Source organism: Phasianus colchicus, chromosome 10, assembly GCF_987193195.1.
Source record: "Phasianus colchicus chromosome 10, bPhaCol1.hap1.1, whole genome shotgun sequence".
Taxonomy (NCBI): domain Eukaryota; kingdom Metazoa; phylum Chordata; class Aves; order Galliformes; family Phasianidae; genus Phasianus; species Phasianus colchicus.
In genome coordinates this window covers 17,425,473-17,450,909 of record NC_143445.1, presented here as the reverse complement: position 1 = coordinate 17,450,909, position 25,437 = coordinate 17,425,473, and the positions used below count along the sequence as shown (strand labels likewise).

General features: G+C 39.8%; 2 protein-coding genes across 2 annotated transcripts in view; one reads left to right on the top strand and one right to left on the bottom strand.

The window, feature by feature from the left end:
* Positions 1–25,437, top strand: part of LOC149916638 (uncharacterized) — a gene marked incomplete at its 5' end in the record, with an annotated part of 37,929 nt that overhangs the window by 3,122 nt on the left and 9,370 nt on the right. The window contains one exon of the mRNA XM_090147786.1: positions 18,946–19,081. Coding sequence (XP_090003912.1) covers positions 18,946–19,081 — 136 coding nt within the window. The remainder of the gene's footprint in view (positions 1–18,945; positions 19,082–25,437) is intronic.
* TM4SF4 (transmembrane 4 L six family member 4) lies at positions 141–4,870 on the bottom strand. The gene is made up of 5 exons (XM_031603608.2): positions 4,682–4,870; positions 4,331–4,420; positions 1,820–1,953; positions 619–808; positions 141–352 (listed from the first exon to the last, which is right to left on the bottom strand). Exons 1-5 carry the CDS (start codon positions 4,853–4,855, stop codon positions 335–337), a joined length of 606 nt encoding a protein of 201 aa, XP_031459468.2. The 5' UTR covers positions 4,856–4,870; the 3' UTR covers positions 141–334.

The following is a 25,437-nucleotide window of genomic DNA, read 5'->3' as shown; positions in this document are numbered from 1 at the left end:
GATAAAATTTCATAACAACTGAACTTGCATCAGCGCTGTTTGGTGATCTACAGTTAGAAAGCTATTAATGTTAAAAAGAGAATGCTCAGGCAAAATTCTATATGGAATCTGTTTTACAAAAATAAATATGATTATGATACTTGACTTTTGCTAATTTTATTCCATGAGGAGAGGTTTCAGGCACATGGGTGCCTGAAAAGAGAAGTCAGGGCTTCACCCCTTTGGTGTAGGGAAGTGCCTTTCATTCCGATCTTCCCAGCAGTGGCGGTGCTGCTGAAACCTTTCCCGAATGGTTTCAGAAGGTGAGAAGGGTTCTTTGCACCGCTGACGTTTTTTAGACGGGCCCATCTCCCTGGAAGAAGGAAATCATAGAGGTTATTCAGTGGCTCCTATTCGTGTGACTTTCATGGGATTTTACAATGTCCAGTGGCTATAGGGAGCTGTCAGATAAACCCCACAAAGAAGGGCTGAGGTGATTGTTTGGGCACCTGATGTTTTAGGAATATGATCGTAGTGCTGAACAAAGGCTGCTTCGGCTTTTCAGACTGCTGGCCCATTGAGTGCATCTGCAGCAATTGACAGTACAGAAAATCACAAGAGAAATTAATCGGTGCTCACCCCACAGCATCCGCAGCATCTGCAATCCCCACAGATCGTTCCAAAGAGTCCGTTCACAACCTGAATGCCGCAGAGCACTGCCTGGATCCCACTCATCACCAACAGCAAAGCAAAAAGGGTCAGGTGCCAGGGCACAATGTTTGCAGGTGACAGACACGTGTCCCACAGTTTTCGGTCACCTAGGTAATCCCTGGATAGTTAAAGAGGGAAACAAAGTGATTGGGAGATGATACTGGCTGGCAAAGAGGAGATCCATTGTGGCTGAAAGGGCCACAATAATTGTAATGTGTGACCAAAATTCTGTGAGCTTCAACAATGTAAAAAATAATTCCCATTACAACATTAGTACTGCTTGTCTAGAACATTCTTTTGTGTGGCTTTTCAATCAGTTGAAGTAATTAATTTAGAAAGATAAGGCACAATCAGAGATGAGATTGTTTTAGAAACAACTGGACCACTCCTGCTGTTCTGGGAAGAGCAAATTATCAAATAACAGCCAAGCATGTGCCGAAATGACTCTCCTGCCTGCTCATGCCTCATTGTGAAGTCGCTTTTCCTGCTGGTGGTGTCAGCTCTGCTGTTGCACGAAGCAGTCCTGACATCTCGTGGTGCATGAATTAAATACAGCTCCCAGGCACCCAGGAGCCGTGGGGCTCCCTTGGGGGTACAGCACCATCTCTAACTCTCCCTCGGTAGAAACCCTGGGCTTCTTCCTCTTACAGCATTATAGCATTGCATTTTGTCCTCTCTGGAAGTGGAGAATGCAAAGGAGAAGCCCACACGTTCTGTTTGTGGTGGGACAAGTTACAGAACTAAGATAAAATGACAGAAGTGCTAATTATTTGGAAAACCTCATGTTTCAAGAAGAAAATTCTCTGCTGTAAATGTAGATGTAACTTATCCCTGATATTGCTTATAATCCCAAGAAGAAACTGAAGGGCTGTGCATTCATTTCTCTTTGTTGGCTCCCCTTGAAACTCAGTAGTTTTGATTGGTTCTGTTATTCTTTACATACTGCTCCTGCTTCTTAATTAATTAAGTGTTGTGCGTTTGCTCAGACTTTGAAGAACACCTTTGTTTTAGACAAGTAGTATAATCCCAACTGCTAAGCAAGAGATTTGGAAATGTAACCATATCGTGAATTCAAAACATATATCTTGTTCTGTTTTTTCATTTCTTTGTTCTGACTGTCTTGACTTACCCATCCTTGAAGGGATAGAGCCACTGTGTTCCATTGTTACATATCGGGCCTTTGTTTATGGCTACTGCTGACACAACAAAGCAGTATCCAGCTCCCACAACTCCAACTGCAGCAAATATTATAGAGGAAAACATCTGACGGAGAGAAATGACATTATTTTAGTTTTCATTCAGACATTGAAATGTACCCTATTAATGTGAATGTACATTCCCTAAGTTCAGCTCTTAACAGTCAAAAATATCAGCTGCAGAACTGCTAAAATCTATCAGGTTGCACTTGCATGGTCGATATCTATTGCATAGCTGCACTCCTTTGTAGAAGGTTTAAAAGAATTTGCCTGAGGTCTGAAGAATCTGATACAGTCACAGCAGATGGCACTCTTCCCACTTGGGCAGTATGTATCCAATAAATGGCTGTTCAAGGCACAGTGTTTCACCAGGGTGGATCTTTCACAAAAGATTATGAAGTCTTGGACCCCTTGTGGCATTAATAAAATCTACAGTGCCCTGTACAAGTTAACTTTGGTATTTTGGTCATATTTGGACCAAGTAATTGTATTCTTCCTTCCTGAGCCTCCCCTTCACGTTTCATGTTATGGATATCTTCTCCCACGTACTTGTCATCATTAGCTCTAGCAGTGCAGGTGGAATTGATAGAAGGACGTTGTTATTTTCCTAGCTTTCCATTACAAGCTTTTCACGTAATATGTAAGTAAATCTTTCAAAAACCAATGCTGTGTTGGAACTTTAAGAACGTCTAATCTTATTTCTTTGTAGACAGAGGTAATCATAATAGTTTGCAGGTAGAGGGAGTATCTTTTTTTGGATTGAAGTGATAGGATCACAGAATCACAGAACTATAGAGGTCAGAAGGGGCCTCTGGGGCTCCGCCAGTCCCGCTCCCCACAGCAGTTCCCTGCAGCAGTTGCTCAGGAATGCGTCCCAGTGGGTTTGGATAACTCCAGAGAAGGAGATTCCTTCCTCACCTCTCTGGGAAGCCTGTGCCAGGGCTCCGATATAGGTGGAGGGTGAAAAAAAAGAGAAAGCATTTTCAGGTCTGTGAGTGTTATATATAGAGCTCATCACAGTGCTCTTGTGTGAGTGCTGTGATAGGACAGAATAGCTCTGCTGGAAGGGACCTTCAAAAATGATCTGATCCAACTGCTCGGCCCTTTCGGGGCTAACTGAAAGTCCAAGTTGTTGTCCAAATGCCTCCTGGACACTGACAGACATACATTTTTGTGTTTATGTATCTGATGGGGCTAACTTAAAAATTACATTAATGTAGCAGACATCATGGTAATGATGCTTCTGTTAAAATATGAGAGCAGATTCAGTTCTCAGTCACTCTGTGGTAAGCCTGCTGGGACTCTCTTAATACAGCACTGTGACTGCAGTAACAGTCCCAGTCTTTTGTTCAGGCATTACGCTGACATGACTTGGGAAGGGCAGCACCGCAGGATGGACATTGCTGTATGGAAAGCACCATCCTCACATATACCTTAGCTTGGGTGCACCTGCCTGAGCATGGGCAGAGAGCACTCACAGCTGCTCACCTCTCCTCATATAGACATGCTCTGAATTCAGCTGAATTGTGGAGGTGTGAGTGGAAGCCTGGCAGCAGAATATTTTATACTTTGGTAGATCCTGTGTTCTTTGTAGTCTCGAAAGCTAAGCTAAGCCATGTTCACTGCTGGCAGTGAGGCTCCATTTTTTCCTTGCGCTACCGGGACTGCAGGAAGACTCCCTCAAGGGAGTCAGGGAAGGCTCCTTGTGGAGCGAACAGCCATTGCTCTATTTCTCTCTCACTCTCTCTCTTTTTTTTTTTTCCTAATTGAAAATCTGTTTTGTTGTAAAGCAGTATAATTATCTCCTTGTGCCAACAATTTGTCTCAGAAGGATACACTTTCCTAATAGAAATATTGCTATTTTTTATCTAGTCTGACTTTTAAACTAAAGCGCTTGAGAAGTCTACTGGCATCTGAAGGTATCTGTTTGAGACTTTTCAGCAGTGCCTTAGAGAAGGCTGTAAGTTCAGACTGGAGCCTGGTTTCGAGCTGACTGCTCTAAGCAGGAGGTTGGGTTGGGTGACTTCCCGGGGTCTTTTCCAACCTGAAGTTTTCTGTGAACCCAGTCAGATATTCACGCTCCCTTGAATGGGTCTGCAATGAGCTGGGAACACAACGCACAACTGTCAAGATAATTTTTGAAACTCCCAGCAAAAAATGGAAGAGAACTGCCACACTGTGCCAAATGAAATGCAGAACTGTCCAAAATTCACTTTACTTGTGATCGCAGCAGTGCTGTTATTGCTATAAGAGGCAGTACAGGTGTGTATCCGTAGCACATCAGAGGTGCAGCACGGCGCTGACAACCTGCGGTCTGTGCCTGCTTTGTGTCTCACAGTCTGGACAGCGTCCGTCTGTCTCTCCATGATTATGAACAGAAGAAACATGTATTTTGTTGATCACAATATAGCTCTTACATTTTTGCTGCATTTCCTCTCACTTACCGCAAACCTCTTTCCACAGCTCTCATTACCACAGCATCCACAGCAATCATTGTTCTTAAGGCCCAAAAACACCAAGGCAGGAAAGATCATCTACCGATAACAGAAATTCAGTTTGAATTGGAATAAATTCAAGTTACATTTGCTTTTAAATTCAGTAATTCCACATCTTTGTTTTCTCACCCCTGAATTAGATTTCTTTTCCCCAAACTGTTTCACGACTTTTAGCTTATTTGACAAAGAAGAATTTGCAGTGTCAGAGACTGCATTTGTGCTACTGAGAAAATTCAACAATGCGAAGTCTTGGTTGAGGTGGGGGAAGAAAGGTGGGAATGTCCGAGTTGATGTACTCACCAATGCGCCAGATCCCAATATCCCTCCAAAGTACCAAACCTCGTCTGTAATGTGGTCCTTGTTTTCAGCCACTTTTCCTCCAGGGAAAAACAGCAAAATGTTAGTGACTGTACACAGCACAGCCAAAGGGATAAGTGTGGTTCCCAGGCACTTAGCACAGCTTCCAGTGCACATGTTTTTTAAAAGAAATTGCCAACACAATGAAAGACAGAGGAAAAATCTCTCAGATGTTCTCAGAAATGTTTTCTGAAGAGGAGCTTCTCAGTCTGTCTCACAAAATCTGGTTTCTGCAGTGCCTCTAGAGGAACTCAGCCCGTAGAATACTCCCTTCAGAGACGTTGCTGCAGCTGATCTGAAAAACAGCGTGTGCATTATTTATATGTTCTCACAGCCATGATGTCAATTTTCTGAACCTCCATAAATGAAATTACGTTCAGTGCAACCTCTCATTTTACTATGACAACCAGTAACCTCTGTTAATATTTTACTAATGTGAATGATGGTTAAGCCCTTGGTTATCTGGGCTCAGGTTATGGATAGAAATTCTATTTAGTCCAAGATCATCACTCTTGGAATACACAGTCCTTCACTCTGTACAGTGTTTTTTTGTAGGTGAAAATAAACATGTAATGAATCAGCTTACATTAACAATAGCTGTGTGCAATAGAAAAGTTCCCTGAATTTGCTTTTCTTTGAGAAGGTTGAGCTATGCATTTGATATTTTGAAATGCTCACACAGATTGCAGAGTTGCTGTATGTATGTACCGAATTAATATGAAAACAGAGCTTTGCAGCCAATATCGATGAATAAAAGATAAGGGTCAGAAGAAGTTTCAGTGGACTCACATCATATGTCCTGCCATTTTATGTTCCCTCAAAGCCTGACATTTCTTCTGTGCTCAGGCAAAATTTGCATTTAAAATTGCGTTGCATGTGGCAAGCAGACTCTGAGCTCAAGCCGAGCCTCTGCTGACTTAGCATGCAGCATTTTATTCAAGCAGACAGCTCTGTTAAAGCAGGCCCTGCCACTCTTTAAGAGATACTGGGTGCTTAAGCTTGGCATATCGTCCCGCACAGCTTGTGCTGTGATGAAGAACATCATCTTGAACCGTCCAAAGCCATCTCGAGCTGAAGCTGTAGCTTCAGGTTAAGTAGCAGTGCTGAATAAGCTGGTTTAATCTGTTGCTATCATTAGAGAAATGGTCCAGCTGAAAAAAATCCATCTCCCTGTTCACGTAGAGCAGTGCCCTGAGCAGGTTCCTCACCAGGCGCATGGTCTCTGCCAGTACAAGGAAGTGGTGGAGCAGGGGCAGGGACAGCTCGAGCCGTCACTAATGCTGAAGAAATGTACTTGGAACTGGAGGCTGGCTTGTCAGCTTCATGTTTCTTTGCCAAAAAAGACAAAAAGAGGAAAAAGAAAAAAAAAAAAAGACACAAAACAGTTTACCAGAGAGATGGATCTCATGTTTTTAGAGAAATGTTTTTTTGAATCAGACTTCACTGTGTGTGCAGTTCTTGGAATTATGATCTGCAATTAGAAGGTAATTAAATTGTGAAAGAGCTACTTGTCATTTTTTTTCAAAGTGCCACTATGATTGATGGCAGATAGAAAGTTTGGATTTTTGCTGTAAAATAAGTATCAAATTTACAGAAGATAAATTATTACTAATTTAGATGTGACACTAGGTATATTCCTGTTGTTTTCATTAGCCTAGTTCTGTCTAATTTCAGGCAGAAAGAATCAAAGTTTGTTGACTGAAATATGAAACCATGAAACCCATTTTCATATCAGACAATGCTTGACTTTGGAGCTTCATGTTTAATTCATGGCGACAGATCTCAGACTAAGAAAAACATCACACTATGATTTAGTCTTTGTAGGTGAACTAACAGCTCATTTATTTACTGTGCACCAACTTGGACTTGAGTAATTTTACAGAAAAATCTTATTTTTCTGAAGTGCCCCTTCTAGATATTGGGAATCAACCAGGCAAATACTGAAGGCTGTCTTTGAGTGGTTAAGTGGTAATCAGATATTCCTGATTTTATTTTTATTGCTTAAATTAAAAATAATCTCAGTGCCTTGAAAAAATTGTGGAAATTATCCTTGATGCTCTTTAAGGGCAGCTGTGGCAGCCAACTGCTTTCTGGACTGAGATAAAGTATGAGGCCTTTCACAAATCACACAGGGGAAGGAGAGGTGAACTTTTTATCAAACATTTAGCTATGTGCATTCAACTACAGCACATGGAATTCTGTTAACAATTCTGTATTGGACAACAGTGTTGTTAACGGGTGTATGAAATCTGACATGCAGCTCAGTTCTCATTTGGCATTCTGCCTTTAACACAAACCTGAGTCAATAGCCTCAAAGGAGCCAAATTTCTGTTAAATGCATGCATATTAGAGAATAAGGAGTGGTGGGGTTTTGTTGATGTTTTGGTTTGGTTTTTTTTTGTTGTTGTTGTTTTGTTATTGTTGTTGTTAATTAGCTGATGGTCCAAAGACCTTTTACATATCTTGGTTCTGTAACTGAAATAATAGGTAAAGTAGCTTACATATTAAGTTAAAATACTCATTTATAATACAAAACAGTCCTTGAATTGCAGTGGAATGAGAGAGACACCAGGCTCTATATGGTAGGCCTGTAGAAAAAAAGATGGAATGAACTAGCTTGTTTAATGTTAGTATGGATGTTTTATACTTCAGCATGCAAGGAACTGTAGACTGTGCTGTACAGGTACAGCAGAGGCAGAGACATAGCAAGATAACTTGCATGTTACTTACATGGACAGCAGAGTTATCACAGAGCCCATCTTCTATTTTACTAGTTAAGAAATTTTCCATTGAAGTCCATTTTGAAAGGTTTATGATCATTATTGTAAAATTTTCTTTTTAAAAAAAGGCAGCTATTGTACAGTAGAATAGCAGACAGAGGAACAAATGAAAAATTCCTGAATAACAGACATGTGGTGGTCAGCAGGATGTCTGAACTAGGCCAGTATGGCAGTTTTCATGTCTTTCTGCAGCTTCCTAGTGCCTCTACAAAAAAGATATTCAGAATCTGAACATTCCATTTTTCACCCAGTAGGTTAAACAGACTTTTATGATGTTCCTAATGGGTAGAGAGCTTCTGCAATTCAGCTTCCAGCTATGATGTAGTACAGTGGACTCAGTAACAGACATAAGGAAAATATTTACTGTAGCTGGAACATAAATCTCACTCTTCTGTTGATTTTCTTATCACAATCACACTAGAATGGCTTTTTTTCTTTCTTTTTTTTTTCTTTTTTCTTCCAGTTGTGAATTCTGGCTTAAAGGGGAAGAGGAAAAGGCTTAAACTGTATTGTCTGCAGCACCTTGCCATCCCAACACACAGCAAGTGGCTTCTACCAGATCCTTACCAGGCTTCCAAGCTGTGACCTGGGCAACTATCCTGCTCTTTTTCTCTCTTACTCCACTCATCAGCTGGCCAGATTTCTCTGTTCAATTATATTTTTATTTTTATTCATTTTAATTTTTAGTTTTATATGGCTTTTTTAAACTACTACCAACCTTCATGTGAGAATTTAAGCTTGGCACTTGGGATGGTTTAAGGGAACTGGAAAACAACGCTCACATTGACCTTTTTCCATTGAAAACCAGAATGACTTGCGCACTCCATTCCTCAAAGGGGTTCTTCCCTTCCGTCCTAGTTTATGTTCTTTCTAATCTCAGCCTCCTATCTGAGATTAGGTCCAGTGAACTCATTGTCACACATTAGCAACAATATTGTGGAGACTATGAGGAACAGTAACTGGGGTGGAGTCAGTCTTTGAATTTTTAGCTGTCGTGTTCAACATTTTCCTAGCAATTGTGAAGTCAAAGGCACTCCTTTCTAACATCCTGTGAGAGAGTGTCTCCTCCTTTCATCATCTTCCAAGTCATATAGACTCCATGGGGTGTCCTATGGAAAAATAATAGAAATGAAAACTTACTTGGAAAGTTTTGGTAGTTTCAGGAGGATGTGACCAGTAGCTTATCTATTCTTTGCCTGGCTTCTTAAAGCACTGACAGACAACGATTCACCACCTACATGGAGACTGAGAAAGTACTGGAACAGAGAACTTGACAAATGTGAAGGATAAGTGTAAATATGGCTATTTACCGTGTTTCCCTGTATAAAAACGTGCAGTGCATGGTAGCTGTAAATGCAAAAGTATAAGACTTGGAAACAGTGATCCTGAAACAGAAACAAATGTATTTTTTTATGTTAACCCAAAAAGTAGACTAGATTGTCCCATATACATCATACATTAGTTAACCATCCTTGTCTCCATATGTAGGCTGGCCACCTGAGATACCATCAGTGCTATTCTTGCAAGAAGTTCCTTTTTTGTTGTTATTGCCATGAATTTCTTGCTAATCTTTGTAATTATATTTTATTTTGATCAGATAGCTGGATACCATCTAGTAAGTATTTTTGATTTATCTATTAATTTTTAACTGTAGATAACGTGTCTTGATCAGTTCTTCTTGCGTCAATGACCCATGGTAATGAGATCTTGCTCTTGTGATTTGTGTAGCTGCTTTCTTATCTTAAATATAGTTCAGCTACCTGGTGTTTCATAAGCTTCTTTTAGAAATTCTAGTCCTGCTTGCAGTTAAACCAGGCAGGATTTTGCTATGTATTTACAGCTAGTATTACATTTACGCTAGCATAACTGAAAAAGGCCTGTTTGAGCCTCAGCTGCTGCATGTAAATTTGTATTTTTGTGTTTTTCTATATATGTGTAAACCTGTATAATTTAGAATCATAGAATCCTTAGAGGTCCTTCAGGACCTCTGAAGGCCATCTAGTCCAACTACTCTACAGTGCACAGGGATACAACAGCTAGATCAGGCTGCCCAGAGCCTGATCCAGCCTTGCCTTGAAAGTCTCCAGGGATGGGGCATCAAGCATGTCACTGGGCAACATGGTCCTGTGCCTCATCATCCTCACTGTAAAAGATTTTTTCCTTATATCCAAACTAAACCTACCCTCTTTAACTTGAAACCATTTCCCCCTGTTCTGTCACCACAGACCCTGCTAAAGAGTCTACCCTCCTTCTTTCCTGTCGCTCCCTTTTAGATACAGGTCGCTACCAGGTCACCTCGGAGCCTTCTCTTCTCCAGGCTGCACAGCCCCAGCTCTCAGCCTGTCCTAGTGGGAGAGGTGTTCCATCCCTTGGTTTGTTTCTGTGACACTTCTCTGGACACACTCCAACAGGTCTGTGTCTCTCCTGTACTGAGGACTTCACATCTGGGTACAGTACTCCAGGTGAGTGACTCACTATGTGTGTCACCAATATGGGGACACAGTAATTGCAAGCAAGAGATACTGGAGGAATGTCTTGCATAAAATCACCCCAAAGAGTCATTTGACACAAATACTTAACACAGTGTTCTGTTTCCTTTTCTAATGTGCCATTCCACTGAGGACTGGAGAGACACTGGTGGACCAAGTAAGTCCCTTTTCTTTGGAGAGAGAGCAATGAAAAACGAGTTAAGAGATCTCCTTTTGTATTGCTCCAAACTACACTGCCATGAGGGATCACATTATCACAGTCTCCTTTGGAGAACACAGGAGGCCTTCCAGCTCTGAAGTAAAGAACTGAGGTAGACATACAGAAGAAACAGACCCCATTCCTTTTCACTGATGATTCAAACCAGTAAGCTCTTCTCTGCACAGGAGCAGGGCACACTGGGGCTGTGTGGGCACAAAGTAAAGGCTGTTGTTACACCACTGTCCACAGCTTCAACACAGAATAAATTAATTTGGTTTTCTTTTCACTGACTTCTTTTGGTTCTGGTGGCTTAGCTGTGTGACGAGCCATGTGAAAGTAGACAAGAGGTACCGTAGGCTTCTCTTTCACAGTGTTTTCCTATCCCAGTCCCAGCTACTTCCATCCCTGCTCTCAGGACAGATAACATACAGTTTCCCTCATATCTTATTTGACCTTTGTTTTCTTCCTGGTGTTTCTGTTCAGGTAAGAGCTTGTGACAGATGTAGCTTGGCACAGGTGGCATTTTAAGTCACACACTGATATCACTGTGAATACAGAACGGCAAAATATGCTAATGAGGAATAAGAGAAGTGGGCTGGAAGGCATATTAGAACCAAATAACCCTGGATTCATGTCCTGTATGGTTTTGAATTTATTCAAATTTAAGAATTGCCATGGATCATATCTCTCGATTTATAAGTATCCTTCAAGGTGATTCTGTACAGCTTTTGACTGACAATAAGAATGTCGATATGTAGCACATTCATTTTAGTACATTTGCTGTGAAACTGAGATGTTTAATGCTTTATGCTTATCATACTTGTAACTACAACCATGCTTCCAGCTGGCTAGTCCCTCTCCTGTGCTAGTTTCACTGAGGACATGTTTGTAAAGGGGTCATAGTCCATATTTACACTTCATTTCCTCTTCGTTTAACTTCCTTTTATTTGACTCTGTTCAAAAGGGAGATTTTCATGACTGAAGATAATTTTCTTCTACAATAAGCTCCTTTGATAGCTAGAGTCAAGAAATGCTAAAAGAAACATCAGTTTGGGATGTCTAGAACTCACAATTTGGAGATTTTTGTTTGTTTGTTTTTCAGAATAAGTAAAATGTTTAATTTTTAGTTGTATGTTAAAGATCTAGTTACATACCCCCCATGTGCATCAGTTCCCACTGAGTTCTGTGGAAGCCTTATTGGAGAAGAAAGACAGAATTGAGCTAACTGAAATCTTTCTTCATGCAACTAAGTGCACGCTTTTGCCCACCACTTCTCACATTGCTGGTGGCTTGACCCTGTAGTGCCTGTGTCAACATTTGGCTCCATAGAGTCCTGGGGTGCTCATCCTTATTCCAGTTTCCAGAGAGGTTGTGGAGTCTCCTTCTGTGGAGATATTCAAGACCCATCTGGACACCAACCTGTGTGACCTGGTGTAGGGAACTGCTGCAGTGGGGGGTTAGGTTTGATGGTCTCTTGAGGTCCCTTCCAACCCCTACAATTCTGTGATTCTATGAAAAGCAGAATTGGAACACATTCTCTGTTTCACAAGTTTGTGTCCTGTTATATCCTATACGCTAAGGTTTCCTTTATTGCTGAGATTTTACATGGACCATTTCATTGAATCAATACAGTTATAGAAAACATTCAATACAAGCATTTCTGAAAGAATTTCACGATCTAGATTTCAGAACTGAAAATGGATTCTAAATTTATATTCTGAATTAGATTTTTTTTTGTTTTAGACAAACAAGACAAATCTGTATTGCTTTTTCAGGATCAAGTTACACCCTGTATTATAGATGGACCATCACTTGCATGCTCAAACTTAGCACAAATTGTGAAATCCTTTTAATCACTTTAATTTTAAATTCTATCATGAAACATGAAGAAAAAAAGAGGCAAGATTCTGAGCTGGTGAATTTCTTGCTGAAGCAAGGCATATACAAGAAGTGGAGATAATTTTTTTCTATTGCATAATAAGAATGATAGAGATTGCATTTAATGAGAGGAGAAATGTTTTTACTGTAAATAGATTAATTAGTGGAGGTTTTGCAGCAGCCTCCATTAAATTGGTTTTATATCCATGGCAACTCTTTCTGCTTCCTGGGTAACTTCATTTCAACAAATGTAAGTCTGAAGTGAGTGGAGGTTAGTCCTTTCTGTGGAGTAATAAGTAGGCAACTACAGTAAATTTCCATATCGTGAACAGATAAATATAGGCACTTAACTTCATTGTGTAGGGAATATAATGTTACAGGTTGCTGAGAACCAAATATCATCAAAAATAAGTAGGTAATTAAGAATGAGAGCCTGTTGATTGATTGTGCCAGTTTATTCATACTGAAAGCTCATACAGGATCGCAGCTGTAGAAAACATGATGCGTCGCTTTTTTGTTTTCTTTATTAGAAATGCTGTGTTTACTAGTTTATCTTGAGCCAGGTAACACCTAATCTGTTCTTCACATAATCTCTTGCTCCTGTTTCTACTTCAAATTTGAAGTCAGCTTCAAATTATCAGAATGTACAGAAAGAAACTATTTGTATCAAGTATATTGTATGTGGGCTGAGGGTTGGTTTTTTTATTATTATTATTGATTGCTTTTTTTTGAACGCATGAAAGTGATCCAGTTCAAATTCAAATGACTGAATTGTTCCAAAGAACTGTAAGTGTGGCAAGCTTAGGTTTGGATACAAAAACAGTGTATTTCAAACAGTAAAATAAAATCTGAATTATTATTTTTTTTAACATATGCCTTTCCTCTAAAAATGATAATGTATCAGGTCTTACAATATTTTACAGCTTTAGACTTGAGTTGACTCACTTGTGTTAATATTTAATGGTATGGTGCCAGGCTGTACTCTGTTACTTTCATAATACTGCCACGTTGTTTTGAGAGATGATGCATCTCCTGCCTTAATTCCAGTTATCTGGAGTAGATTGTGTTGTGTGGCCTTTAAAGGTGTGGTGCTTCTGCTGCATTCATCTTTGCATTAAAGCTGTGGTGGATCCTATCAACGAGAACATAAAGAGCCCAATTCTGGTCTTTGCAGTACTGATTAGGAAATAAGTTAGAAATAATGTAGATTAGAAAAAAAAAAATCAGAAATAATTCTGGTTTATTATCTCTTATCCCATTGCTAAAAATATCCTGACCTTTTTGAAGCTGTCCGAGGGACCAAGGAACTGTAGCAGTCCCTGTCCTTGATATCTGGATGTAGGAGGACCTGGATTCTGTACAAAGTAAGGGAGGTCAGTGCACTGTCTTTGAGCAAGAGGCATGGATGAGAAAAATACTTTGGAAGGCACCTTCACACTACAGAAACAGGAATTTCAGAAAAAACACCTAAGTAATTTATGTATTCCCCATGAAGAGAAGGACAATTGCTTGCCTTCTTCAGCTGTGCCTGGGCACCAGCCTGCAGTGGCAGAGCTCAGCCTCCTTGCAGTGACTGTGAGTGCAGTTTGGCAGCTAGTCTGTATCTGCCTCAACTTCCACTACCATCAAAAGGAGGAGGCATGACACCGGATTATTGGCAGAAATGCTTTTTCATCTGTGCAGTGGATCAAGGAACTGTTACTTATTTATTGTTGCTTAATGTACGTGAGCACTAGATTAGTTTTCATTCAGGTTGGTTCTCTGATCCAGTCCAAGCGAGGCAACAGGAATGGAAGGTCCAGAGTGAGGGAAGAAGCAGGATTATTTGGACTCAGGTAGAGAACAGGACTGAACCTCCAGCAACATTTTGTACTTTGATCAATTAAGTCAGCTGTTAAATTACACTTTGAGACCGTGAAGCTAGTTGTTGTAGTATGGGGCTGTAATATTGGTTACTAATCAGTAGTACTGAATGATGGTGGTGTTCATTAATACAAGTTTTTCTGATCATATTCACTTAGTCTCTGTGAGACAATGTTGGATGCAGTTTGTTCTGCACAGAAGATGGTCTGAATTTGGTCTAATTAACAAGATACATAATCAGGAGGGTATTGTTGATTTTGTTTTTTTGGAACAAAGTTTCTTTAAAGTCAAGGAATAATAGACTGGTTTGGGTCAGTAGGGTCCTTAAAGATTATAATCTAGTTCAACCACCCCCCTGAGATGGGTAGGACACCTCCCAGTACATCAGGGTGCTCAAAGCTCCATCCAGGCTTGCGTTGAGCACTTGAGAACCAACTAGATGTGGGGAGTTTACTGTTGACTTGTGCAGTGTTACAGAACTTAGCAATATGCTGAGGTGCTTCCAGCTCTTGCTTATAAAAGGAATGCCTGGGTATGTTCAGGTGCAAATTGTTCTCACTTTTTCTAGAAGGTGGGAATAAAATCCAACATGTTTACTGATGGTGGAAAATTGTGATGTTCTTGAGACACTTTTTTTATTTCTCTAGTGTTCTGAATGTCCTTGAATCACAAAGCAAGAGTGATTAGATAATCCTTTTCCTCCTTGTTCTTGCCAAAGGAACAGTGGTAAGTGTGCAGCATAGTGGCTTGCTGCCCAGGAAATGTGTCTCCCCAAAACGCTGTCAGGTGGTCACTGCCCTGGGCAGGTACAGCCTCAAGTCATGCCTATGTGGGTAGAACCTTAGCTTGGGTTCCATGGTCAAATTTGCTGAAGGTTAAAGTATGCACCAGCATTGGGTTCAGAAGAATTTGAGTGAGGTATGGTTTAGCAGCAGGATGCTACTTTAGAAACTGACAAGGTCTTTACTGAAGCAGGGTCTCTTGCATTGGTTTGCCTAATGTAGAGGAGGTATTTTTTGGTTCTGATTCTTTTTGCAGTAGATCTGCTTCTGTTTTCCCTATTGGACCATGAGCAGTCTGAGGAGATTTTGGAACACAGGAAGGACTTATATACATGGTACAAAGGATTTCTTTGGGTAATTTTAAGTTCTATGTGTGTAAATTAGTTATTTCATTGCTGCCTTTTTGTTAACTTGTTGGTAGTTCATCGTTGCATCATTTAGAGCAGTTGAGAATAACTGCTTTCAGATTTAATACAGGTGCTTAATTTTATATCCACTGAGGGGGGCAAATTAAAATGCTTTTTAAATTGTTAATATATTTCAAAGCCTGAGTTGAGGCAATGGACGTTCTTTCAGATTGTCACCAGTATGTGTCATAACAGCATGTCACATTGGGTTTCTTTTTAGCAGGGGTTCGGCACCTCTGACTCATCACTGGCTGACCTTGTGCGTCTGTTGCTGTTACACCCACGACTTTCTGAACAAAAGTATTTTGTATTCTAAGAGTATAATTAGAGTAACTAAACGACCTCACCTGTTACATGAAGTCTCATCTTAATGCAGTGAGGTCTTAGAACACAGCTTCATCTTTGTGTCTTGGTGTTTTCATCTGCTTAGAAGTTTCTTTTAATTTGAGCATAGAGCTTATTCTATAAGTATGACAATCGCATTGAAATGTGTTATGAATGTGCATACATTCATACATAGATGTGTCGAAGTTACCGTTTCTCCAGAACTCAAGCCAGAATGATTTTTTTGAGATCAAGTTGCATGGCTGTTTTATCTTGTGCTCACGGCCACATAACTGGTCATAAGTAGAACTGGGTGCTTCCGGACACAATAGATCTGCACTTTGACTTTGTTAAAATTTGGATGTTTTTTATTCGTGTGCTTTTCTTATCTTTTGTCTTTAGTCACTAATTTGATTTAGTATTTTAAGAAATCGTTTCACTTCATAGAAAACCATTTGTGAAAGCATCACAAACTGCTGTAAACATTAAATCTCCCATCTTTTCTGTAATATAGGCTGCATTCCTTCTTGAAGTGGAATTTAAGTGCAATATTGTCAAAGTTGGATTCCTAGAATTAATCATCTGTAATTTCTGTTTAGTCAGCAGTGTAAGTGACCTAAATTTCAAGGTGCTGAATATTCCAATTCTGTTTGAAATCTGTGGGGTTTGGTTAAGTGAATTGCAACCAACTTTCAGAGTGAGCTGCAGTTGGAGTATTTGCACAGCCTGCCCAGAGAGATTGTGGTCTCATCTTTGGAGATATTCAGAAGCCACCTGGACATGGCCTTGGGCACCCTACTCAAGCAGAAGTTGGACCAGATGGCCTTCAAAGGTCCCTTCCAAGGGGCCACAGCCACACCACTAATGCTGTCAAACCAAGGGGTTCTTCTCATGTTTTACTGACAGCAATCACTTGGAATTCACTGGATTTTGGCTTATAGATTCGAATGCTGAATAGTCTGCTTCCAGTCACACACCACGGTTTGGAGGTATCTGTAACTATGTGGAAACAGATGTTTTCAGAGCTGTTATTAGTCTTTAAAAAGTAAAAAATATGGAAAATTTGAGACAAACACTTTCTTCTAGTGATCTCTATTTTCTTGAGTGTCCCAGTAATTACCCCAACAACATTCCTCTGTCTTATATGCAGCAATTTTTAGAACATATAGTAATTAAAAACAAAACAAAATCCCACCACAGCACAGTAGTTTGTTTAGTTCTGCATAGTGTTCTAGTGTATGTGATACAAAGGGTTTGTTTCTACATTATTTTTGAGCTGGAGTGTTTCTACCTAAAAGACATAGATAACATCATGCGTATAGTTATTTCTTAAAAGAATTATGCATGGGAAAGAAAGTTTAATTTCTTGCTAACTAGATGTTCAAGCCTTGTCTGGTTATACTTTCTGATATTATTTGGACTTTCTAGAACTTATGGAGTTCTGTTTTATACCTAATAAAATGGTAGTTGGTTGCAAAATGTATGGGGAGAAGAGAGAAGAGTTGTGTTCTTACCGTAGTGGAAGTTACTGCTCGCAGTATTTCAGCAGGTAGGTCAGCACACTTCTGCACGCCCACATATTTGACATGATGTATTATAGTTTCATAATGCTTCTCCCTGCCAAGAACAAGCATTCCTTCTAATCCAAGGCTTGCTGGAAAAAGTTTTTAGTCATTTAATAGCACACCCACTATTGAGAAATGTTTTTAGAAGGGAGCAATGTCTGCAGCATGGCTCACGAAGGCTGTTTTGAAATACTTGGCTGAGTGCACACCCATGCCTGTAAACCTCACTTGAGGAAACTTTTTAATGAATCAATGGGATCATCCAGAACAAAGGAGTTAGGACAGACTCTTAAGACTAATCAACAACCTGTTAGACTAGTGAATTTTCTATTTTCAAAGCGGAAAATCTATGTACTGAGTAATACTGAAACCAAAACATACAGATGTGTAGCAGTTTTGGAAGCAGACATAAAACTTTACAAGATATTTGTAGGTTTAGCAAGGTCATCTCAGTGTTAGGCAGGTGTTTCCTTTAATGCTCAGCAAGTGTATGTGTCTGGCATTTGAAGTGCTACGTATATTTGCACAAGTGCTCTGCTAAGCCAGCTGATGAATACTGGAAGAGCTGTGGATCTGCCTTTATGTGGCTCATGACTAGATCTGCAAAGGGGCCTCTGAACTAACATGATTTCCCAGTGGGTTTTGCAACATCTGTGCTGTGGAAACTGTGGCTGCCCTGTGTTGAGAATTCTTCTCTTCAGTATGTTGTGGCAAGCCAGTGTTCAGAGGCCCGTTTTTAACATGAAGCAAATATTGCTACTTTTGGAGTGCAGCTATAGAATTTGAGGTGTCCGGGCCTTCCTGAGCCTGGAGACATTTTAAACCACACCTCTTTCTCCTTACCAAGCTCATCAGTAGATAGGGGACTAATCTTCTTGTGTTGCACGTAGCCTCAAAGACCAAAGGGCTGAAGGCACCATAAGCTGCAGAGGAGGAACAGGAAGCTATATCCTGTTGTTCAGGACTCTGCTGACAGTTGTCCAGGAAAGCAAAAATTTTAGTGCATACATGTTTGCATACAGAGTGGAGCAGAAAGAGGATCACCATCCAAGAGCTGGTGAACACTGCAGAAAGCCCTCCAATATGCTCGGTGTGGTTCTTCTTCCCTATTACTCAGCTTCCAAAACAATTCTTTACATCTAATGTTTCTGTTTCATTAATGTGTTCGAAGGGCAGAAATGAAATCTTCCAGGCCAATGGGGTTTGTAGTCTGGACAAACTCAGCACAACTCGTGCTTAGCAAGACTTCGTAGTTAAAAGTCATCTTAATGTTTTGTGCAACGCCAGGTTTACTGAAAGAAAATGAAGAAAGTCCTACAAGCACAGTGATTACTCATGCACACTGAGGAATTCCCATGCGATTAAGTACCATCCTGTGTTAGTCTGCTTTTATGTACTCTAGATAGATGTGTTTACTTTAATTTATTGGCAGGACTGTGGTTGAACTTAACTAAATATTAGTTATAAAGTTGAAATGCCCTGTTGATAAAGGCATTACGTGGCTATAGTAGGACTTTGGATCCATCCAGTACTTTATCTTTCATATGATAACATCTGTCATTTCAAAGTATCCATCTGAAACTAGTTGCATCATGTTTGTTTCAGATTATGCTTTGTATTACCACTCTAGAGTTACTTTCTTTAAGTTTTCCCCAGTTTTGTGCTACTTTAAGGAATCTAGGCTAATTCAGCCCTTTGCTTTAATTAAAGCAAATATGGGTTAGGATGGTATTCTTGTCACTTGCCTGCATTAGTATTAGGATGGTATTCATGTTATTTGCTTGTATGAGTATCTCCTCTGGTTCCGGTAGGAATGATCACAACCAGGGGTGAGTCATGTCATGTAGGTGTGCAATGGTTTATTTTTAACTGACATGGAATTTTGGTGTTTGCTAATCTTCATTTTTCTTCTTTTTACAGCAGTAACAAATCTAGTTCTGAACATCTCTTACCTTTGGAAGTGACGCAGTCTTCTTCACTGTGTTGGATCATCAAGGCATTGCCTGCTCTTTCATCAGTAGCCGCTGTATGGGCTTTGACACAGGAGTGGTTTCAGGTAGATGTGGATTCACTCTAAAAGTGAGAAAATATTTCCAGTGTAACATGTGTGAAGTCTATTAGGGAAGATGGTCAGAGTACATTTTCAGATACTTAACTACATGCTTCCTGTTCTTGTGAAGTTGTTTGATTGAACAATTTTGGTTTTGTTTCACACAAAGCTTGCTTTCTGCAGCAGCAGAACAGAGGTGGAGTTCAGCCTCTTCTGCCACTGTTCTCACTCTGCAGATCAGACATGAGGTTCTGGGGTGGGGTGAGCACTGGCTGACGGCATGCGTTGACTGAGTCCAATAAGAAGAGTAGTTACACCCCTTTGCCAGCCTCAGGAGGTCTGCCTGGAGTCTATGCAGAACCCAGCAAATGCAATGGTGGTGAAGTTACCCTTGAGGCATTACGGCCAAAGCTGAGCTTTTATTCTTGAAGGCGAGTAAAAATAGAAACGTTTTCCCTGGCTTTCAAGATCCTTAAAAATAATTTGTTTAGACATCCAAAGCTATAATGCCATGAAAACTGTGGAACCTAAGTGTACACAGTGTACACTAAGTGGAACCTATCATGTACACTTAGAGCTCTTGTGTGTGTTGCCAGTAGTGATTACTTTTCTTTTTGCTCTTCTTAAACATAATTTACAACGTTAAGGAAGTTCTTCACAAGGTGTGTTTGTAAATTCTAGATCTTAATCTTATTTTGAGGGAGAAAAATTGAAGTATCTTATGGTTCTTGGTTTACTGTTTTATAACCTTTGCATCAGTTAAGCACTCGTATGGCAAGAGAATTTTCCATTTGTTGTTTTTCAGAGTGGATATTCTGTGGCTATGTATGTATATTTCCCTTCCTTTTCTTTCCTTGTTCGCCACCGTTCTACGCAGCTAGAAGGGTTGCTTGAAAACATTAAACATAGCAAGTTATATGGTTCTCTTATCATTAAATGTAATTAAAAGTATAATTTATTTTTAAATCTGAAATGCAGCAGAAATTGCATTCAACCACCAGAGATCAGCAGTGATGTGTAGGTTTGGTATAGACAATGAGCTCTGATACTCGAAGAGAAAAAATTATTGAAATTCTTAGGCAACATTAATTCAGAATCTTGAACTATCAAAACAAGTAATATAAACTTTTATAGTACTTTATTGTGTGTGATACTGTGCATTGTACTATTTAGGCATTTTTGTTTGCATCTAAGAAAAAACGTTGACAGCATCAATGTAATTTGAAATTCTGCTCATAGAGTTAAATAGTACTGATTTTTTTTCACAATTTAAAAAAAAAACCCACAAAAAACCTGAAATCACATTCACCAATCAATAACTCAATTGGTAATATAGTTGATGTTATTTTATAAGAGAGAGTATATCAGAAAACAATCCAGAAAGATGTTCTATCTAGCGGCAGGGTATTTCATTACAGCATCATGTTGACTGTAATATTTATCTTCTGTATCTTTGAGAAGGAATGGAGTGTCAGCTTTTAACTCCCTGTGAAAAATTTATCTGGTGACTTAGCCAGTGGAACCAGAGGTGTTACACATCTGAAAGCTATGATTTATTATGTAATGAAGAGAATGGATGCAGTTTAAATTTCATGTAGCAGCTTGCAGTTTTTATGGAGGTGTTTATGGTGATAGCCTATGGCATGTAAAAAAGATGGCAGCTCCTGTCTCGTAGTCTGGGGATCCCCACAGTGGTCTCATCCCATCAGGACCCGTCCCACAGCCTGGGGGTCCCACATGGATGGAATCCCCCAGGCTGCAGCACTCCAAGGGAGTTTAGTGTAGTATGCCTATTGATAATCCTTGATAATGGAAGATGAGAGGTTGCAAAGCTGATATGGTAAAGAGTTGGATTAAGCTTATGCTGCTTTTTGCACATCTGCTTTATTCACTGCAGTAATCCAGTTCCTGTTTCCTTTCCTTTGCAATGTCTGAGGGGCTGCAGGAAACCCTTTTTCTTCTGCAGCTCTTGTTGTGTCAGACATGAGCAAATGGCTTTCCTGTGGGCTCTAATGATGTGTTTCATCAGAGCATTGTGAGTCAAGAATGATAATATAGGACACAAGCAAAGTTCTGCTTCTTTAGCTTCTGTTTCCAGCTGCTCTTGACTTTGCTAACATCCAGATTTCTTCCTTGAATTTCCATGAGGAAAAATAACCAGACTTCTAAAGATGAACTTACAATAATTTCCGCAAAGGTAGCTTACGTGTGAATTAACAGTCTTCCTGTAGAGTATCAGAAAATGTTTCATGAATTTTGTTGCATTACATATTCTCTACCTCACTGCAGATCTGTGCTTATTCTTTTTGAAGCTGCTACTAACTATGGAATTAGTGATGGATTCTTAACAGGCCTTAGTCACAGCCTGGATTTGCTTGAACCCATCAAAGAAATGTGTTCTTAATTTTATATTTTACAAGTAGGTGGTTAGGCCAGGAGTTTCTCATCATAGCACAAGTACAGTAGCAGATGTGACTGTGATCACTGTGTAAGCAGCATTTCTCAGTGTACATGTGGACAGCAGGAATCCAGGGATACAGTGCTGTAGCACTTCCATACTGGGAGGTGGCATGAAATCTCGTTCCATTACAGTAATCTTCTTACACTCATTGACCATTAATCAGATTCTGGATCAGTCAGAAACCCACATACAAATTCTGCATGTGAAGAACTGTGTGCTGATGTTGTAATTGGAATGGTTCCAAAAACACATTCTAATTTTCTTCAGCTTTTAGTACCCCTGAATAGCTCTCAGTTAGGACAATAGTAAGTCTTACAAGTTCAATTCAGGATGAATGTAATTGGTTAAAATCTTGGGAGTTAATGGAATTAATGGAGAGTCTTTATGAATATCTCTTATTGGATGTCTGTTTTATGTGCATTGCTACACTTGGGGAACGGAGGGGGAGGGTAAAAAATTGTCCTGTTTCAAGCTTGAAAATAATCTGTTCCTCATGTTGTGTTACGCAGAGGTCTGTGTTACTGATCTAAACCCGGTTTTCTGATTTGTACAGCTGTTGCATACATGTAGGATAGAACAGTATGCTAGTAGTACAGTGGTGGCAATTCTTCATGCTCGCACTATTGTCACAATTTTAAGGATAGAATAGGAATACACACAGTAAGCCTGTGTAAATGCTATAGTCCAAGGGAAGCAAACTTCTGTCAGGCATTTTGCTTAGCTAGGGTTTCACTCTCAAGCTGTGACATAGAAATAGTAATAGAACTTGCTTGTTTACTGTTCTACTTTTATCATAATAACACTGTTGTGAGGGGTAATGAATGCAGGCTATTTGTATGCCAACAAAAAAACAGTTTTTTGAAGTGGTTTATTTGGTTGTGGAGTGAGGTTACAGTAGCATTGGTTTGGGTTAATAGTAGTTGTCCTTAAATAAGGATTATGGGCTCTTCTTCAGACAGAAAAGCTTTCATAGACTCATTTAGTGGTAGTTGCACCACGTTTTTAAGGTTTCAGTTCTCTGAGCTGGTTGATTAACCATCAAAACCTTTTTTGTTGCATCACTGCTGACTGCATCTTAGGTCAGCATTATTACTAATAAATCTTGTCCATATATTTCAATGTGGTAGTTCTGTGTGTTGCTGCAATAAATTGTGTGAGTGCTTTCTTCAAGTTTTCATCCTTAGTTCAGAGCAGCTTTCAGTCTCAAATTAATGGCAGAGAGAGCAAGAATATGCATGCGTTAAAGCTATATAAGCTGTAGAGCTATATAAGGATTCATTTTATGTTCAGTGATCTGTTTGAGGGTAGCAGGTGGTCTACTCCTCCTCAAAAATAGTTCATTAGTTCATCCAAGTAGTTGTCATGTAACTAATAAAGATAATATGGATATTTTCTCCTGGATGCGGCCAGGAGACTACAGGCACCAAAGACTATTTCTGAGCAGAGGTTATTTCTAAACAGAGGCAGTTTCCTCCTGTGGGTGTCTAGGTGGAGTTTGCTGATTGACTGACATATACCTCTGAGTTGGCATGCCTGAGGGCAATTACAGCTATAGCATAGTGGTTTTAGTGGATGATGGCTGGAAAACATGAGCCAAGCATCATTTGGACATTAGGAAATATATGGTAGCATGGATGGGTGTTTCTCCATTTGATTAAAGAGAAGCTGTGAGTGTTTTTAAGTCACTGGGAGCATTGTCAGAACAATGAAAGAAGTTTCCTTTAGCTTAGCTTAGTTAACGTATGACTGCATACTCATCCTATGTACCCAGTAGTCTGAACTGGTATTTGCCACTGTGAGCAGTAACCTGCAAAGCAGTAGGAGAAGGACAAATGAAAATAGTTTACAACGAAATGCAAGTGTGAACCTGCATTGGCACAAGTGCATTGCATTGCAGAGTCTTTCCAAATGCATGTGTGCAGCCCATGATGTTGTTCCCCAAGCTGTGTCTTATCTACCATTGTCACACAGTTACAAGCCTCAGCCTTCATAAGGGTTACTGTGCTGCCTGATGAAGGGTGGGACCAGAATGTGTGCAAGAAAAGTTGTTATGAGAAACTTTCTGATAAAAGTTGAGGAATAGTGTCCAAATGTAAGGGTTTTTAATTTGCTTCAAGGCTTTTTGTTTTATTCTTTGAATTGTTTTCATATTAATTGCAAGTCATTTGTCATGGGTCTTTTTCAGTTGTGTCTCTTGATCACTGTTGTGTCTTTTAGTAAATCCAGCCTAGGAGTGGCTGTAAGGCGGTGTAAGGCAGTAATGCTGGCCGTTTGGAGCTGAGAAGGAGCAAACCATGTTTTTCAGTATAAACTCACAACTGTTTTCCGTCTGTCTGGGATCTCTAATTTAAACCAGGAGATTGTTTGTATTTGTTCAAAAAACACTGATGCCAGAAACAATTACTGCAAATGTTTTAACTGTTTTCTGGGTGTAAGAAGCAAGAACCTTTTTTGAAGTGGTGGTGATAAAATAGTTTAAAAAAAAAAAAAAGAGCAACATGCAGTTTAAGAAGGACTAACAGAATTAATGCTAGATAACTGGGCCATAAAAGTCTCCTTTCTGTGGAGGGAATCACAGGCAGACTGTGTCTTAGCCACATGTCAGAGAGCTGAGGGAAAAAGTTCTCATGGCATCCTCACTGCTTAAGTGAGTTATGGCATGCAGGGGCAGCAAGTTCAGATATGACAGCATACCCTTTGATTTGCTTTCTAGTAGGGAATCTGGCTTAGGACAGGGATGTGAGATGTGATTGCAGTTGAATACAATTTGGGGAGGGGGGCTGTTCATTTGTTTGTTTTCTTTCTCAGCAAGTATTTGTGTAGTGACTTTGAGAGTCCTCAGTAGACTTTTCCTCTTTGCATGAGGTAGACTTAGGACTTGATAGTATACAGAATAAGAGAATGTTTCTATGTACCACATCCACTAACAAAATTAATGTAAGGAATGCTTGCTGTCCTTCTGATCAAATACTTGATTTTTCCTTCAAAGACAGAGTAGGGTGCTTTTGATATGACCAGCCTTTAAGTGGCTGGAGAGCATAACATTTAAACACTTGAACTCTTCATTTCATTTGGGTTTTTCAGGCCAGAATATCTAGTCTTAATTACTTTGTGTGGAAAAAAAAATCAATTAAAAAATCTGTTTTAAATATAGGAACTTCTTGATTATGTGAAATTTTATGTCAAATCAAGGGTGATGGCTGGGGGAGGTTGTGTGGGGTTTTTTTTGAGGGGTGTGTGTTGTTTTTAGCATAACACAATGAAGGGAGTTTTTGGCAGAGGAGTCATCTTCTGCAGAGGAAGCATGCAGGATGATGTTTGTGCTCATTTTAGTCATCAAAGGTGAAGTGCACAATAATGGTAAGCCTATGTTTCTACAATCGGAGGATATTTCTCATAATGAAGGAAGTCTCCAAGGTCAGCAGCTACAATACCCGGAGTGGTTACATCACTACATCTGTGTAAGACTGCTCTCTCTTTTAACCATTACTTTTTCTTCCTTTCTCTCTCTTTAAGCTTCAGTGTTGATCACAAAAGTTGCCAGAACACTGTGGATTTAAGTTGGACTTCTGTTTACAGTGATGAGTATTCTCCTCTCAGTTAACTGAAAGTCTCACTACAGTCTCCTAATATCTAATTTCAACAAATCAACGTTCTTAAACTCAGTTTGTCTAACCACCTTTTTTTTGTGATGGGATTTGTATTGTATTATGATGACACCATTGGCAACATCTCCTGAAACTTGTCTTATCCTGTGCATTTTTTAGTTATCATGGAATCACAGATTCATAACATAATTTGGGTTGGAAGGGACCTCAGAGTCCATCCAGTTCCAACCCCTGCTGTGGGCAGGGGCACCTCCCATAGACAAGGTGCCCAAACCCATTCAGCCTGGCCCTGA